At 41.9% G+C, this 15,437-nt stretch overlaps 1 protein-coding gene across 1 annotated transcript; it reads left to right on the top strand.

The window, feature by feature from the left end:
* Window positions 1-10,232: 10,232 nt before the first annotated feature.
* Window positions 10,233-15,042, top strand: LOC124387560. Its single transcript, XM_046851972.1, has 4 exons — window positions 10,233-11,204; window positions 11,305-13,101; window positions 13,575-14,322; window positions 14,444-15,042. Exons 1-4 carry the CDS (start codon window positions 10,965-10,967, stop codon window positions 15,040-15,042), a joined length of 3,384 nt encoding a protein of 1,127 aa, XP_046707928.1. The 5' UTR covers window positions 10,233-10,964.
* The last annotated feature ends 395 nt before the right edge of the window (window positions 15,043-15,437 follow it).

The following is a 15,437-nucleotide window of genomic DNA, read 5'->3' as shown; positions in this document are numbered from 1 at the left end:
TCACACAGATATACTTCCGAAGACAAGGAGAGGAAGGGGGGTGGGCTGCCAGGTGCGTGTGTGTGTGTTTGTGTGTAAACAGAGGGGACAGTTAGGAGAGACAACTCCACAAGGTTATGTTGAGCCTGCAAAGAAAGCCACAAACAAAAACACAGGAACCACTCTGGCAAAGTAACACATGCCACAAAAAGATAGTTCAGGGTATGGTCAACAGAAGCATACAAAAAGGTATTCTAGATCAGCACACAACAAAATTACTATAACTACTAATGAAAACAAGATACATATTAACATATTATGAGGAAAAAAAACGGTTGACGTTTAAAAGCGGAGGCTACGCGGCCTCGGCGTGCTTCGAGAGCCAGGCCTCCAGACCTCGGCGTCGCCAGCGGCGGATGGATGAAGGAGGGGGAATTAAAAGCGCTGCGCAAGGAAGCTGAAGTGCGGAAAGCGAGCGGGGGCTAGTGCTAGGCTAAAAGATAACCCTAGCCGGCCTGCTCTACCATCTCTACGCCTGCTCCCTGGACAATAAATTACAATAAATAATAAACTACATCCAACTCCAACAAGCTACTCGTGTGAGTACAGACACTGCTGCGTCTATGTGTTCACTGAGACGTGGCTGAGTTAAGTCAAGTCAAGTCAAGTTTATTTCTATAGCGCTTTCCACAACAGACATTGTCTCAAAGCAGCTTTATAGAAATCAACAGTGAAGGTGAATGGTGTGTATTTATCCCTGATGAGCAGCCGTGGCGACTGTGGCAAGGAAAAACTCCCTTAGATGTAATACGGAAGAAACCTTGAGGGGAACCCATCCTCATCTGGGTGACATCAAGAGTTTGATCATAAATCTTTCAACAATACAGAACACTGGAGAGTGAGAACTAACATGAGTACTGAAGTGTAAGATTATAAGTGATGATCTTTCTACAGTCTTATACAGTCTTTATGGTTATAAAACTAGGAGCTACTGAGCTCAACATTTGTGATCATCACAGATCCAGCATCAGCTTCTCCATGCCAGAGCCTTTAAACACTCCAGGAGGTCCAATGTCAAAACCAATTCAATTCAATTCAATTCAATTCATTTTTATTTGTATAGCGCTTTTAACAATGAACATTGTCTCAAAGCAGCTTTACACAAATAATGTGGTGATTAAACGTAAATATGTTCTTTGTAAGAATGTTTGTCCCTGATGAGCAACTGTGGCAAGAACAAACTCCCCGAGATGGCATAAGGAAGAAACTTTGAGAGGAACCAGACTCAAGAGGGAACCCATCCTCATCTGGGTTGCACCAAATGTCCATTTGAAGCAGATATACAATGTTGCGGGTACAGTGATGATGATCAGAAGCAAACTGCACTCCCGAGTCAGTGCAGCAGACCGCCGACACCAGCTACAGTCCAATCCGTCCTCAAAGCAACCGTTCTACTCCGGAATTACATGGAACCACCCAAGGTGTTGATGAGATACCGTCTCAAGCTGCACAGAAGTGTGAAGATCCATGGAGGGGAGAGGGGCAGGAACAGTGGTCACTGGAGCCTCAGGAGCATGTTTAACTCGACCGAGAGAGAGAGAGAGAGAGAGAGAGAGAGAGAGAGAGGGTGACGGGAAGAGAAGGATATGGATTATTAAGTGTAACTATTGGTGTATGAAAGTTAATGTCACTGTGCAGTTTGGACTCCGGCAAGACTCGCTATGGCAGCATAACTAAAAGGGAGAACCAGAAGGTAACACAGACATGAGGGATCTCTGGGATAAGAGACGACCCACCACACCACCGTCAACAAACCTGAGTGAACGTGTGAATGTGAGGGACGACAGCATACAAATATACCAGTTCACCAAACACTCTATATCCATGTTCCCTCCAGATCTGCGCCTTTACCTAAGAAAAATCTACTGATAAAAGGCTTGACTAAATAAATAAGTTTTCAACCTCGACTTGAACACTGAGACTGTGTCTGAGTCCCGAACACTGATTGGAAGGCTGTTCCATAACTGTGGGGCTTTATAAGAGAAAGATCTGCCCCCTGCTGTAGTCTTCATTATTTGAGGAACCAACAGATAGCCAGCACCTTTTGATCTAAGTAGGCGTGGAGGATCATACTGGTACAGAAGTTCACTCAGATACTGCGGTGCGAGACCGTTAAGTGCTTTATCGTCAGTAGTAATATTTTATAATCAATGCGAGATTTGATTGGGAGCCAGTGTAGACTGATTAAAACAGGGGTGATGTGGTCGTATTTCCTAGATCTAGTGAGGACCCTTGCTGCTGCATTCTGGACTAACTGAAGCTTATTTATGCACTTACTCGCACACCCAGACAGTAAAGCGTTACAGTAGTCTAATCTAGAAGTAACAAAAGCATGAACTAGTTTTTCTGCATCCTGTAACGACATCATATTTCTAATTTTAGCAATATTTCTAAGGTGAAAGAAGGCGATCCTGGTGATATTATTCACGTGAGACTCAAAGGAAAGACTCGGGTCAATAATCACACCAAGGTCTTTGACAGCCGTACATGCTGAAACAGAAACACCATCCAGAGATGCTACGTAATCGGAAAGTTTACTTCTAGCTGCATGTGGTCCTAGTAAAAGTACTTCCGTCTTATCTGAGTTGAGCAGAAGAAAGTTATTAAGCATCCACTGTCTAATGTCCTTTACACACTTCTCAACATTGTTAAGCTGATCTCTCTCATCTGGCTTTGCTGAAATATACAGCTGTGTGTCATCAGCATAGCAATGGAAGCGAATCCCATGTTTATGAATGATTTCACCAAGAGGCAGCATATATAAAGAGAAAAGCAGTGGGCCTAAGACAGATCCTTGAGGAACACCAAACTTTACCTCATAGAGTGTGGAGAACTCACCATTTACATCCACAAACTGATAGCGATCAGTCAAATAAGACCTGAGCCAAGAGAGAGCTGTTCCTTTATTCCAACAACGTTCTCAAGTCTAGCAAGCAGTATAGTGTGATCAATGGTGTCAAAAGCTGCACTAAGGTCGAGCAAAACAAGTAAGGAGACAAAACCCTGATCAGAGGCCAATAACAGGTCATTTACCACCTTAACTAGCGCCGTCTCTGTGCTATGATGAGGCCGAAATCCTGACTGATACATTTCAAAATGTTATTCATAAGTAGGTGTGAGCAGAACTGCTGTGCTACAACCTTTTCTAAAATTTTGGATATAAAGGGGAGATTTGATATCGGTCTGTAGTTGGACAACTGACATGGGTCAAGGTCAGGTTTCTTAATAAGGGGGTGGATAACTGCCAGTTTGAAGGATTTAGGTACATAACCAGTGCTAATGGAAGAGTTAATTATTTTTAAAACAGGTTTGATTACCTCTGGAGCTATCTGTTTAAAGAAACTTGTAGGCAAGGGATCGAGAATGCAGGTTGATGATTTTGATGAGGAGATTAATGAAATTAAGTCATTCTCATGAATAGGAGTGAAGCTTTGTAGTTGATTGTCTGTTATAATTACACTGCTGTCTACAGGGTTACTTGTAAAATAATTTGGATTTATATTAACCGTCTGGATTTCTTGCCTGATGTTTTCAATTTTATTATTAAAAAAGTTCATGAAATCATTACTACCTAATGATGGTGTGCATGTGAGTGCAGTGCTTTTATTCCCTGTTAATTTTGCTACCGTGCTGAATAAAAATCTAGGATTATGCTTGTTATTTTCTATGAGGGTGGAGAAATATGCTGATCTAGCAGCACTAAGAGATTTTCTATAATTTAGAAGGCTCTCCTTCCATGCTATTTAAAATACTGTTAATTTTGTTTGACGCCATTTACGTTCTAATTTTCGAGTGGTCTGTTTTAGGTGCGCGTATGATCATTATACCACTGTGCTAATTTTTCTCCCTGATCATTTTGGTCTTAAGGAGCTACATCATCTAGAGTGTAACGTAACGTTGTTTCTAGATGTTCAGTGGCCCAGTCGAGCTCTGCGGGTCTGACGGAGATCTATCTAATATCGTAATTTCGGAAGATTATTAATAAACGCGGTGCTGTAGCTGACGTGAAAGTACGCTTAACACGGTAACGTGGTGAGGTAGAAATGCAATGACTTAGGCAAATTTTAAACGAGATTAGATAATGGTCTGAAATAGCTTCAGACTGTGGAATTATGACTAAGTTTTTTATTTTTAATCCAAATGTTAACAACAAATCGAGAGTGTGTCCACCACTATGAGTGGGTCCTATAACATTCTGATTAATTCCAACTGAATCTAGAATGGACACAACTGCTGCTCTTAAGGAGTCTTCCTGATTATCAAAATGAATATTAAAGTCACCAACAATTAATGCTTTGTCTAAAGAAGTAGCTAAATTTGCAATGAAATCTGCAAATTCTATCAGCAAATCAGAGTAGGGCCCTGGGGGTCTATAAATAATAATTAGTGGAATTAACTGACTTGACCTGCTTGCGGACACTGAATATTTTATGTTGGTGTAAAGAACTTCAAATGTTTTACATTTGTGTTTAGTCTTTTGCGTGACGTTTAGATTATTATTATAAATAGCTGCTACTCCACCTCCTTTGCCATTTAGACGGGGTTGGTGTATGTAACTATACCCAGGAGGACTCGCCTCATTTAATGCTACATATTCATTTGATTTAATCCATGTTTCTGTCAAACACATTATATTAAACTCCTGGTCGGTAATAATTTTGTTTATAGTAAGTGCTTTTGGCGTGAGAGATCTAATATTCAACAATCCTATTTTTAGATCAGAGGTGCTGGCTGTGTGTTCAGTCCTTTTTAATTTAATGTTAATCAGGTTACTTAAACAGACTTTCTGATAATTCCTATATTTTGGTTTTGCTCGGGGGACAGACACAGTTTCAATATGGTGGATCCTGAGTGACGACTCTGTGCAGCTAGCAGACGGTCGGTTTAGCCTGTCTGTCTGCTCCCTGGCCTTGGCTCTAGACAGTCACTTGTTAACTAGTGCTGTTCTGAGACTATGACCTATACTACAAGAAATGAGAGCAGCACCTTCCCGGGTGGGATGGATACTGTCCCGCCCTAACAGGCCAGCCTTGCCCTAAAAAATGCTCCAATTATTAATGAAGCCCACATTATTTTTGGAGCACCACTCAGACATCCAGCAGTTCAGCGACCATAACCTGCTGTAGGCTACATCGCCACGTCGCATTGGGATGGGGCCAGAGCATATTACAGCATCGGACATTGCCTTCGCTAATTTACACACCTCTATAATATTACTCTTAGTAACCTCTGACTGTCGAAGGCGTATTTCATTAGTTCCTGTGTGAAAAACTATCTTAGAGAACCTGTGCTTTCCTAAGAATCTAAGCTGACCTGCTATGTCCGGCACCCTGGCTCCCGGTATACACATAACCTGTGCTGCTGGTGCCCCTAAAGGTCTAGCTAATTTCACGTGCCTCAGAACGGAGTCTCCTAAAACCAGAGCTCTTTTAGGTTTCTCAGCGGGTGCTTCACTGAGGAGAGCAAACCTGTTGGACACGCAAAGCGGAGAGGAATGGTGCTCCCGTGGGCAAGCCTTAGCGTTAGCTTTGGCTTTGCGATTATGCCGCCGAGTCGTCACCCATTCGCCCCGCTGCAAGGGCTCTAATGCCGGAGTCGGGGGAATATTACCTTCACCTAGGGCATCCAGACTTTCCCCTGCAGAACCTGGACTGCTCTCGCACTCACTACTTCTCTCTAGACTCTGGATGCGCTCCTCTATTGCTAAGATCTTCTCCGTCAAAAAGCAAACTAGCTTACACTTTTCACAGATAAAATTATCGCTAACAACGGAGAAAGACTGACTAAACATGTCACAATTCACACACTGAGTAAACTGGATGTTTGCCATAATAGAGAAATTACGTACCTTAATGTGTTTACTGTAGTGTGTGTTCGTAGTTCTGGTGAATGTCCTCCGCTCACTGCTTTCAAACCCTCAAACAGGTTAAAAACCGCTCTTCCAACAGCAAAAATTGTCGAGACGGAGCCAACGGAAAGTGAAGGATGCAAACCACACATGTAGTGGGATCAAATTGGCACTGGTACGTCTCTAGATGGTTCTGGATGTTTGCGAGTTCAGCATCAACTTCTTCAAAGGTCCATAATCTTCATGGGGTGGGACGTGACTGGAGCTGGCCAAACCTCAGGATGCCTTGAGAGAGAAAGAGATGCAGTGGAGAGAATTTAGCGTAGCTGCTGTTCATAATATTAACAGCACAAGTTGATATTGTGCATGTGATCAGATGTTCTGGAGCACAAGATTATGATGTGAGACGTAAGTTATGTGTAGGCTTTGCTAAAAAGATAAGTTTTTAATCTGCTCTTAAACTGGGAGAGTGTGTCTGAGCCCCGAACACCGTCAGGAAGACTATTCCAAAGTTTAGGAGCTTAATGTGAGAATGATCTATCGCCTTTAGTGGACTTTGCTATTCTAGGAACTACTGGAAGTCCAGAGTTTTGAGATCTCAGGGAGCATGACGGATTGTAGCGTGTTAAAAGACTGGAGAGATACATGGAGATAAACCATCTAATGCGTTATAAGTAAGAAGTAGTAGTTTGTAATCTATTCGAAACTTAACAGGTAGCCAGTGCAGGAATGATAAGATCGGGGTTATATGGTCATATTTTATTGACCTTGTAAGAACTCTTGCTGCCGCATTTTGAACAAACTGAAGCTCGTTTATTAATAATGCAGGACATCCACCTAGTAATAAGATAACATTAGATAAACCTTTATTCGTCCCACATTGGGGAAATTTCTATGTTACAGCAGCAAGACAAAGAAATAAAAATAAATGCAAATATATAAAAAATAATATACAAAAAAAATAAAAACAAAGAAATGAAAGCAAATAATAATAATAATAATAATAATAACAAACAAAGAAATAAAAATAAATGCAAATATATAAAGAAGAATATACACATACTATAATAACAGTATATACACAGTACAATGTATAAATACAAATAGGGGGAGAAAAAAAAAAGTATGCATTTCAGATAATATTCCAAGGCATTACATTACATTACATTACAATATTTCAATGCATTACAATAGTCTATTCTGGAGGTCATGAACGCATGGACGAGCTTCTCTGCATCAGATATAGATAACATGTATCTTAACTTAGAAATATTTCTAAGGTGAAAGAAGGCTGTTTTTGTAACTTGGTTGATATGTTTTTTCAAAGACAAGTTGCTGTCTAAAATAACTCCCAGGTCTTTTACCATTGAACTAGTGGTTACAGAACATCCGTGTAAATGCAGGTTGAGATGCTGGAGCTTCTGTATACTGGTTTTTGGGCCGATGAGCAAAATCTCTGTCTTATCAGAATTTAATAGTAGAAAGTTATGGGTCATCCAATCTCTTATTTCTTTAACACACTCAGTTATGCGAGCTAATTGAGTGTTTTGCCTGGTTTTGATGAGATATATATATCTGGGTATCATTAGCATAAAAATGGAAGCTAATTTCATGCCTTTTAATAATATTTCCTATGGGAAGCATGTATATTGTGAAAAGCAGGGGTCCTAGAACTGAACCTTGTGGCACGCCATAATTTACTAGCATTAGCCTGGATAACTCTCCATTTAAGTCTACGAAATGGTAACGATCGGACAGGTAGGATCTAAACCAGCTTAATGCCTGTCCCTGAATGCCGATGTAATTCTGTAAGCGATCCAGGAGGAGATCATGATCTATAGTGTCGAACGCAGCACTTAGATCTAGTAAAACCAACAGCGAGATGAAGCCTTGTTCTGAAAAACAGGTCATTAGTGATTTTAACTAGAGCAGTTTCTGTGCTATGATGGAGCCTAAAACCTGACTAAAACCCTTTAAAGAGATTGTTCTCTTGTAAGTGGGAACAGAACTGGGCAGCAACAATCTTTTCTAAAATCTTAGACATAAATGGGAGATTTGAAATGGATCTGTAATTCGATAGCGTGTTTGAATCCAGATTAGGTTTTTTAATGAGGTGCTTAATAACTGCTAACTTGAGGGATTTAGGGACGTGACCTAAAGATAGTGAGGAGTTAATAATATTGAGAAGAGGCTCACCAGCTGTATGGAACACTTCCTTCAATAGTTTAGTTGGAATGGAATCTAACTGACATGTTTTTGATTTAGCTTTGGTAATAACATTATACAGCTCTTCCTGTCCTATACATGTAAAACAGTGTAGTTGTGGAGTTGTAGGTGAGGTTGTGTCAGGAGATGCTGTCAGAGGTTGGACCACCACAATTGTTTTTCTAATGTTATAATTTTTGTCAGTGAAGAAATTTATAAAGTCGTCACTACTAAACTGTGATGGAACACATTTTTCAGATCCCTGATTTATAGTTAGTTTAGCTACTGTAGGAAGGAACCTAGGATTGTTTTTGTTGTTTTCTATGAGTTTGCTCAGATGTTCAGCTCTAGCAGCTTTTATCGCCTGTCTGTAGCTGAGCATACTGTCTTTATACGCAATTCTAATTACCTCCAATTTAGTTTTCCTCCATTTTCTCTCCAGATTACGTGCTGTTCTCTTGAGGGCATGCGTATGACCATTATACCAAGGTGCAGGTGCTTGTTCTCTAACCTTTTTTAACCGGATGGAGGCAATGGTGTCTAATGTGCTAGTGAGGATAAGGTTTATGTTTTTAGTCATTTCATCAAGATTATTAGCAGTTATGGGTTTAGTGAGAAATTAATAAATAATAAATTTAGTGCTTCAACACAATAGTCCTACAAAGTCATTAACGTGGTGAAACATGGCTAATCTGCTCTACCGGTAGTGTGTACAGTATGAGGTAATGGTCTGTGATGTCATCACTCTGAGGTAAAATATCTATATCAGTGACGTCTGCTCCGTGGCATATTATTAAGTCTAGTGTGTGGTTAAAGCGATGAGTTGGTCTGGTGACGTTTTGTTTAACCCCAAAAGAGTTTAATAAGTCGACAAATGATAATCCTAGGGCATCATTTGCATCATCTACATGAATATTAAAATCTCCTACAAGCAGCACTTTATCAAAATTGATCAAGAGATCTGGAAGAAAATCAGTGTAGGGCCCTGGGGGTCTGTACACGGTGACCAGAGCGAGTTTTCTGTGTATGTCTGAAAGGACAATTTTAAGAACTGTCAGCCAGCCGCTTGAACATTTCTGCGGTCACGACGTCCGCTTCTGGTTCAGCGTCATCTTTCAGCCGGCAACACCGGCATGCCTGCCATCTTGTTTCTGTATAAATAGCCACCGGCTGCCTGCGCTTGCTGCCAGATTGTCTCATTCGGCTCCACGCTTTTGAGACCTTCCTGCCTTTATTTTTTCCCCGTGGAAAGTTTACTTTCATTTTCGGATCTCCCGGTTTTTCGGATTTTTGCCTGCCCTCGGTTTTTAGATCTTTGGATTCCCTTCTTTTGCTCTGTTCTCCGGTTCACTCCCTCTGTCTGTTTTCGGACTCGCTTCTGTTTTTGGACACACCCCCTGCTTCGCTCTCCCGGTGCCACGGACCTTTTCATTAACCCAGTGAGTGCCGCAACTGTGTTCATAAGTATTCGGACGTTATTGCTTTTCTCTGCTTAAACCCAGTGTGTGCTTCTACTATGTGGTCAAAAGTATTCGGACATTATTGTTTTTCTTTTTTTCTTTATATTTAGCGACTGTGTTTTTGTGCTGTTGTATTTGGACATTAAATATTTACTGCCTGTGCAACCCTCCTCTCTTGATTCATATCGTCTGGAGCATCCTGCATTTGGGTCCTATCATCCACTCACCTAGCCCCGCACCCGAGTTCCTGACAGAACAATCTGGCCAGCTATGGATCCCGTGGATGCTACCGATCTTCAGACCACCCTTAATGCTCTGGTCCAGGTCTCCGCCACCCATGAGCAACGGCTCCAGGATATTACAGATATCACAGTGTTCCTAGTCTATTGTTTGCTCACAAAGATTTTAAAGCCTATTCATGTTGATACAGTTCGGATGGTTGGTAACATCTCTCCTTTGCTTCATTTAAATGTCAAATTGTCAAAATATGAAGATCTGGGATATAAACAGACAGAAACTGATTTTCTCCCTCCTCTGTTCCTGTCGTCAACTGTGGCCGAGCTGTCTGTCCGAGGAGGCGAGGGCGATGGTGTGGATGGCGCGATGGCGGGGCGTTCTGTCAGGGCGCTGCGCGAAGACTCCGGGTTCGGGGGTGCGTGTTGGTACATCGGACGGAGGCTTTGGTGGTGGGTCCATGGGACAGCGGTGCGGTGCAGCTTTGGCCGTGCCTCGGAAGCACGATCCAGACACGCGACAACAACAACAACAAACTTTCCTGAATGGCCGCTCCGTTACCACGGTAACGACCGCTAACAGGAAGCGACTCAATCCAGGGGTACCCAAACACCGGAAATGGGCATTCTTTCAGACTGTCAATCACTCAAAAATAGTTTGGGACCCTAAAGCAAAACCTAAAGGTCTGCTGGGTGGGCATTTAAATATAAGAAGCATTATGTCAAAAACAGAAGAAGTTAATCATTTGTTACTTAACTCAAATTTGGATTATCTCTGTCTGTCTGAGACTTGGCTCTATAACAATGCCCCCTCTGCAGCACTTAACATCCCTGGCTATAATATGTTTAGGAGAGACAGAGAAGGAGCAAAGGGTGGCGGTGTCATGATATACATAAAAAACAATATTCAGTGTCAGGAAATTCAATGGCTGAATGATCATGATCTGGAATGCTTAGGCTTAAATATTATACTATCACCACAAATGTCTTTTACAATTATTGTCGTATATCGCCCCCCCTCTTCTGAGTCTATTTTTTATGAAAAGTTTGAAAAATTACTGAAAGAATTTCACCTAAATAAAGAGATCATTATCTTGGGGGATATCAATATAAATTGGGAGGACATATCTTGTAGAAAAAAGCTTAAAAAAAATAACTGACAAATTTGATCTAGTTCAAATGATCAATGGGCCCACAAGAATCACAGCATCAAGCAGCACCCAGATTGATTTGGTATTTACCAACCGACCTGAGAGAATATTTAAATCATACAACATGTTAGCTGGTCTTTCTGATCACAATTTGATCCTTGTGGCCAGGAAGCTCTCAAAAAAGAGATTTGATTATTCTGTCAGAGAGCGTGAGTTTGTGGGAATCCCAAAAAAACGTCAAGATGGATTTAAGAGAGCTGTCCAGCAGATTGACTGGGATCACATACTGTTGGGAACAAATTGTGAAATGGACTGTGAATCTTTTGTGGCGACAATTGAGAGAACAATTAAAGATTTTAGCTGTAAAAATTAAACACAAACACAATAAAAATATACTTCCCTGGATGAACACGGACATACTCAAACTAATGAAAGAGAGAGATTGTGCGTTAAAAAATTCAATGAAATCTAGGTCAGCTAGTGCTAAAATTCTATTTACAACACTGAGGAATAAGACCGTTAAAGCTATACGCAAGGCCAAAGCAGATTTCTTTTTGACTATAATAGAAAATGCAAAAGGGGATCCCAAAATAATATGGAACCAACTGAAAAAACTTGTAGGACGGGACACAAAAAGGAAACAACTTTTGGAAATTAAGATAAACGGACAAATTATAAATAATACAAACAAAGTGGCAGATGTCTTCAATAATTTTTTTATTGAATCTGTATCCACTACTGTCCAAAGCTTACCATCGAACAACCTATATATTTGTCCGATAAATAACTTAGAGCCAATATTCAACTTGGGCACAGTCATACAGACAAGTATAGTCTTACAGACAATAAAAACATTAAAAGTTTCCAGAACTAGAGACATATTTGGCATAGATATGTGTATGCTGAAAGAACTTAGTTACACATTATTTACACCAGTCACCAAAATTGTCAATCTCTCCTTTACTGAGGCAGTATTTCCAAGTGTGTGGAAGTCAGCTGCTGTTGTTCCAATTCTCAAAAATGGAGATCCATTGTCAGTGGACAATTACAGACCAATTAGCATTATATCTACAGTGTCAAAAGTTGCAGAGAAACTAATTTCACAACAAATAATAACACATTTAAATACTACTAAATTTTCTCTTCATCCAATGCAATTTGGTTTCAGAACTCAACACTCCACAGAAACTGCTAATTGTTTTTTCATTGAAAATATCAAGCATTTACTGGATAAAGGTGGTGTGGTTGGAGCTGTGTTTCTCGATTTAAAAAAAGCTTTTGACACTATAAACCATAAAATATTATTAACCAAATTAGGCAAATTTAATTTCTCCTCTGATGCAATAAAATGGATAGAATCATATCTATCGAATCGCTTACAGTCAGTTAGGATCAGTGATTACCATTCACCACCCCTCGTCATGACCACAGGGGTTCCTCAAGGTTCTATTTTGGGGCCACTGTTATTTTCACTTTATATAAACGATCTCCCTTCAGTTTGTGCAGATGTCTATATTCAGATGTATGCAGATGACACAGTCATTTATACCCATGGTAAAAACACGAAACAAGTAGCTGAAAAACTTACACAGTCAATGGTCCAAGTTTCTGAATGGCTAAATCAATCCTGCTTAAAACTTAATGTAAATAAAACGGTTTCAATGTTTTTTTCTAAATCAAACATTGCAAATAATCAGGCAGATATTTATGTGACAGGGGAAAAAATAAAAAGTGTGTCAGAATTCAAATACTTAGGTATCATAATTGACTCTAAACTAACTTTTAAATCACAGATAAAAAAGGTCTGCAATCGAGTCAAATTTAATATTGCAAATTTTCGGTTTATAAGATCCAACCTGTCACTTCAGGCAGCTAAAATGTTCATGTATAGCATGGTTATGCCTCACATGACTTACTGTCTTACAACCTGGTCACAGGCAAATAAAACAACATTAAAATCTTTGGAGTCACTTTACAAACAGACAATTAAAATTGTGGATAAAAAAACATTACGATATCATCACTGTGCCATTTTACAAAAGCATAAGTTTTTAAGTTGGGAAAATGTCATTAAATATTCAAACCTTTGTCTGTTATATAAAATCATCCATGGTCTGTCATCTCTGCCACTTAGTCAGTTTGTAAACATTAAAAATACCACACAGGTCGGTCCGAGGAGACTGTGTTGTTCCTCTGAGGAAAAGTGTATTTAGTCAGAGTGCCTTTTCAGTTACAGCTGCAAAGGAGTGGAACTCTGTACCTCAGAACATTAGAGAACTCACCACATACACTTTGTTTAAAAAGCATTTAAAAAACGGGTTCTTAGTACATCAGATATGTTAGCATTAATAAGAATAGGTGTTTTTCCATTAACCCAACTTGCTGTTTTATAGTAAACTTGTATATTGTATTTAGCAATAAGATTTAAAGAATTATATCTGTTTTACTATTTTTATATATTTGTATTGTTCTCTGTAATTCTTTGTTTTTAGGTTGACAATTTTAAGATCTGTCCAGGGACAACGGATGAAAAATAGCCTTTTGGCTAATTCTGGTGCATTTACAGTAATGTTAATTAATGTACACTGTCCCCGTCAAATAAATAAATAAATAAATAAATACTTCGGGTTTTCAGCAGCTTATTCAGCGTCTCGACATCCTTCCAGGGGCAGCCGCGCCCAACCCACCACCAGTCGCCGATCCTCAGCCGTCGGCTTTGCCGTTGCCTCCTCAGGTCCAGCCCACACCTGGCGTTTTTGCTCCTAGGGAGCCACACCTCGTTCCCCCGGCTCGCTTCTCCGGAGAACCCGAACTTTGTCAGTCCTTCCTGGCACAATGTAGCCTGATTTTTAGTCTCCAACCATCCTCTTTTTCCACTGAACAGGCCAAGGTGGCTTATGTTATCACCTTGCTCTCCGGACGAGCTTTGCGATGGGCTACCGCCGAGTGGGAAAATCAGTCCTTGCATTGCTCTACCTTCACTGCCTTCCGTGAGGAACTACGCAAGGTTTTTGGTTCAGCCACCCCTCGCCAGGATGCCGCACGCTCACTGCTTTCTTCATCGCAGGTTGAGCGTTCAGTGGCTGAGTATGCTGCAGATTTCCGCACGGATGCCACTGACAGTGGGTGGGATTGCACCGCTCTATATGACACCTTTTTTCGGGGTCTCTCAGCCCAGGTGAAGGACGAGCTAGCTGCCCATGAGCTTCCCCCCGGTCTGGATGCCTTGATCGCCCTGGCCATTCGGATTGACAGAAGAATACGTGAACGTCGTTCTGAGCGTTTCACGCGCTATCCGGACTGGGCCTCTGGCTCGTCACCATACTCCCCCCGGACTACTCCTGCCTCGGCGGCCTCATCCCCACCGCAGCCTATGGAAATCACACGTCGGCACCTGTCTCAATCAGAAAAGGAAAGACGCCGTTCCCAGGGGCTTTGTCTCTATTGTGGTGAAGCCGGGCATATGGCTGCTTCATGTCCAGCAAAAGGGTGGGCTCGTCCTACCAGTCCCTTCCAAGCCCTTAGTCAAGATCTGCATCTGTTCCGGTGCTCAGGACTTTTTGCTGGTGGCCTTTGTGGACTCTGGGGCAGACGCGGAATTCATGGATCTAGACCTTGCTCGTCAGCTGAGCCTGGAGGCGGAGCCATTACCGGAGACTCTTCAGGTCCGGGCCCTGGATGGGCACCCCCTAGATAAGGCCACTTACCGTACTAAGCCCCTTCTGGTCACCATCAGAGAGCGACACTGGGAGTGGCTCACCTTCTTGGTAATTTCTTCTCCTCACGCCCCGGTCATGCTCGGTTTCCCCTGGCTCCGCAAGCACAACCCCCGCCCAGACTGGTCCAGCGGTCGGGTTCTCGATTGGGGAACCTATTGCCAATCTCACTGCCTCACTCCATCTTCCCCCAGGCCGGTCTCATGCTCTCCGGAGACTTCCTCCGACCTCAGTTCAGTTCCATCTGTCTATCATGACCTCGGTACAGTGTTTAGCAAGACTCGAGCCTCTTCCTTGCCCCCGCATCGGCCCTACGATTGCGCCATTGATCTCCTGCCGGGAACTATGCCACCCCGGCTTGGCCACTATGGCCGGCTTTACCATCTTTGAGCACCCGAGCAGGCGGCCATGACCCAATACATTCAGGACTCCTCTCCGGCAGGCACTGGGTTCTTCTTTGTGGAAAAAAAGGACAAGAGCCTCCGTCCCTGCATTGACTATCGGGGCCTAAATGCCATAACTGTCAAGAACCGGTACCCATTGCCCTTGATGTTTTCTGCGTTCGACTCTCTCCGGGGCTCAGTCATCTTCACCAAACTGGACCTCTGCAACGCCTACCACCTTGTCCGCATCCGGGAGGGGGATGAGTGGAAGACAGCATTCAATACCCCATCAGGGCATTATGAATACCTTGTTATGCCATTTGGCCTTACCAATGCACCAGCTGTCTTCCAGGCGTTGGTGAATGACGTTCTTCGAGACATGCTCAACCACTACGTGTTCAT

The sequence above is a fragment of the Silurus meridionalis genome, chromosome 6, assembly GCF_014805685.1.
Source record: "Silurus meridionalis isolate SWU-2019-XX chromosome 6, ASM1480568v1, whole genome shotgun sequence".
Taxonomy (NCBI): Eukaryota; Metazoa; Chordata; class Actinopteri; order Siluriformes; family Siluridae; genus Silurus; species Silurus meridionalis.
Note: the sequence above shows the minus strand (reverse complement) of the source record. Positions and strands in the feature narration are given on the sequence as shown.

Excerpts from the sequence above, each read along its gene's own strand:
- LOC124387560 (XM_046851972.1), top strand. The coding sequence starts at position 10,965 with ATGATCAATGGGCCCACAAGAATCACAGCATCAAGCAGCACCCAGATT. Across the intron at positions 11,205-11,304 it reads TTAAGAGAGCTGTCCAGCAG|ATTAAACACAAACACAATAA; the intron begins ATTGACTGGGAT and ends TTAGCTGTAAAA. Across the intron at positions 13,102-13,574 it reads ACATTAAAAATACCACACAG|CTTATTCAGCGTCTCGACAT; the intron begins GTCGGTCCGAGG and ends GGTTTTCAGCAG.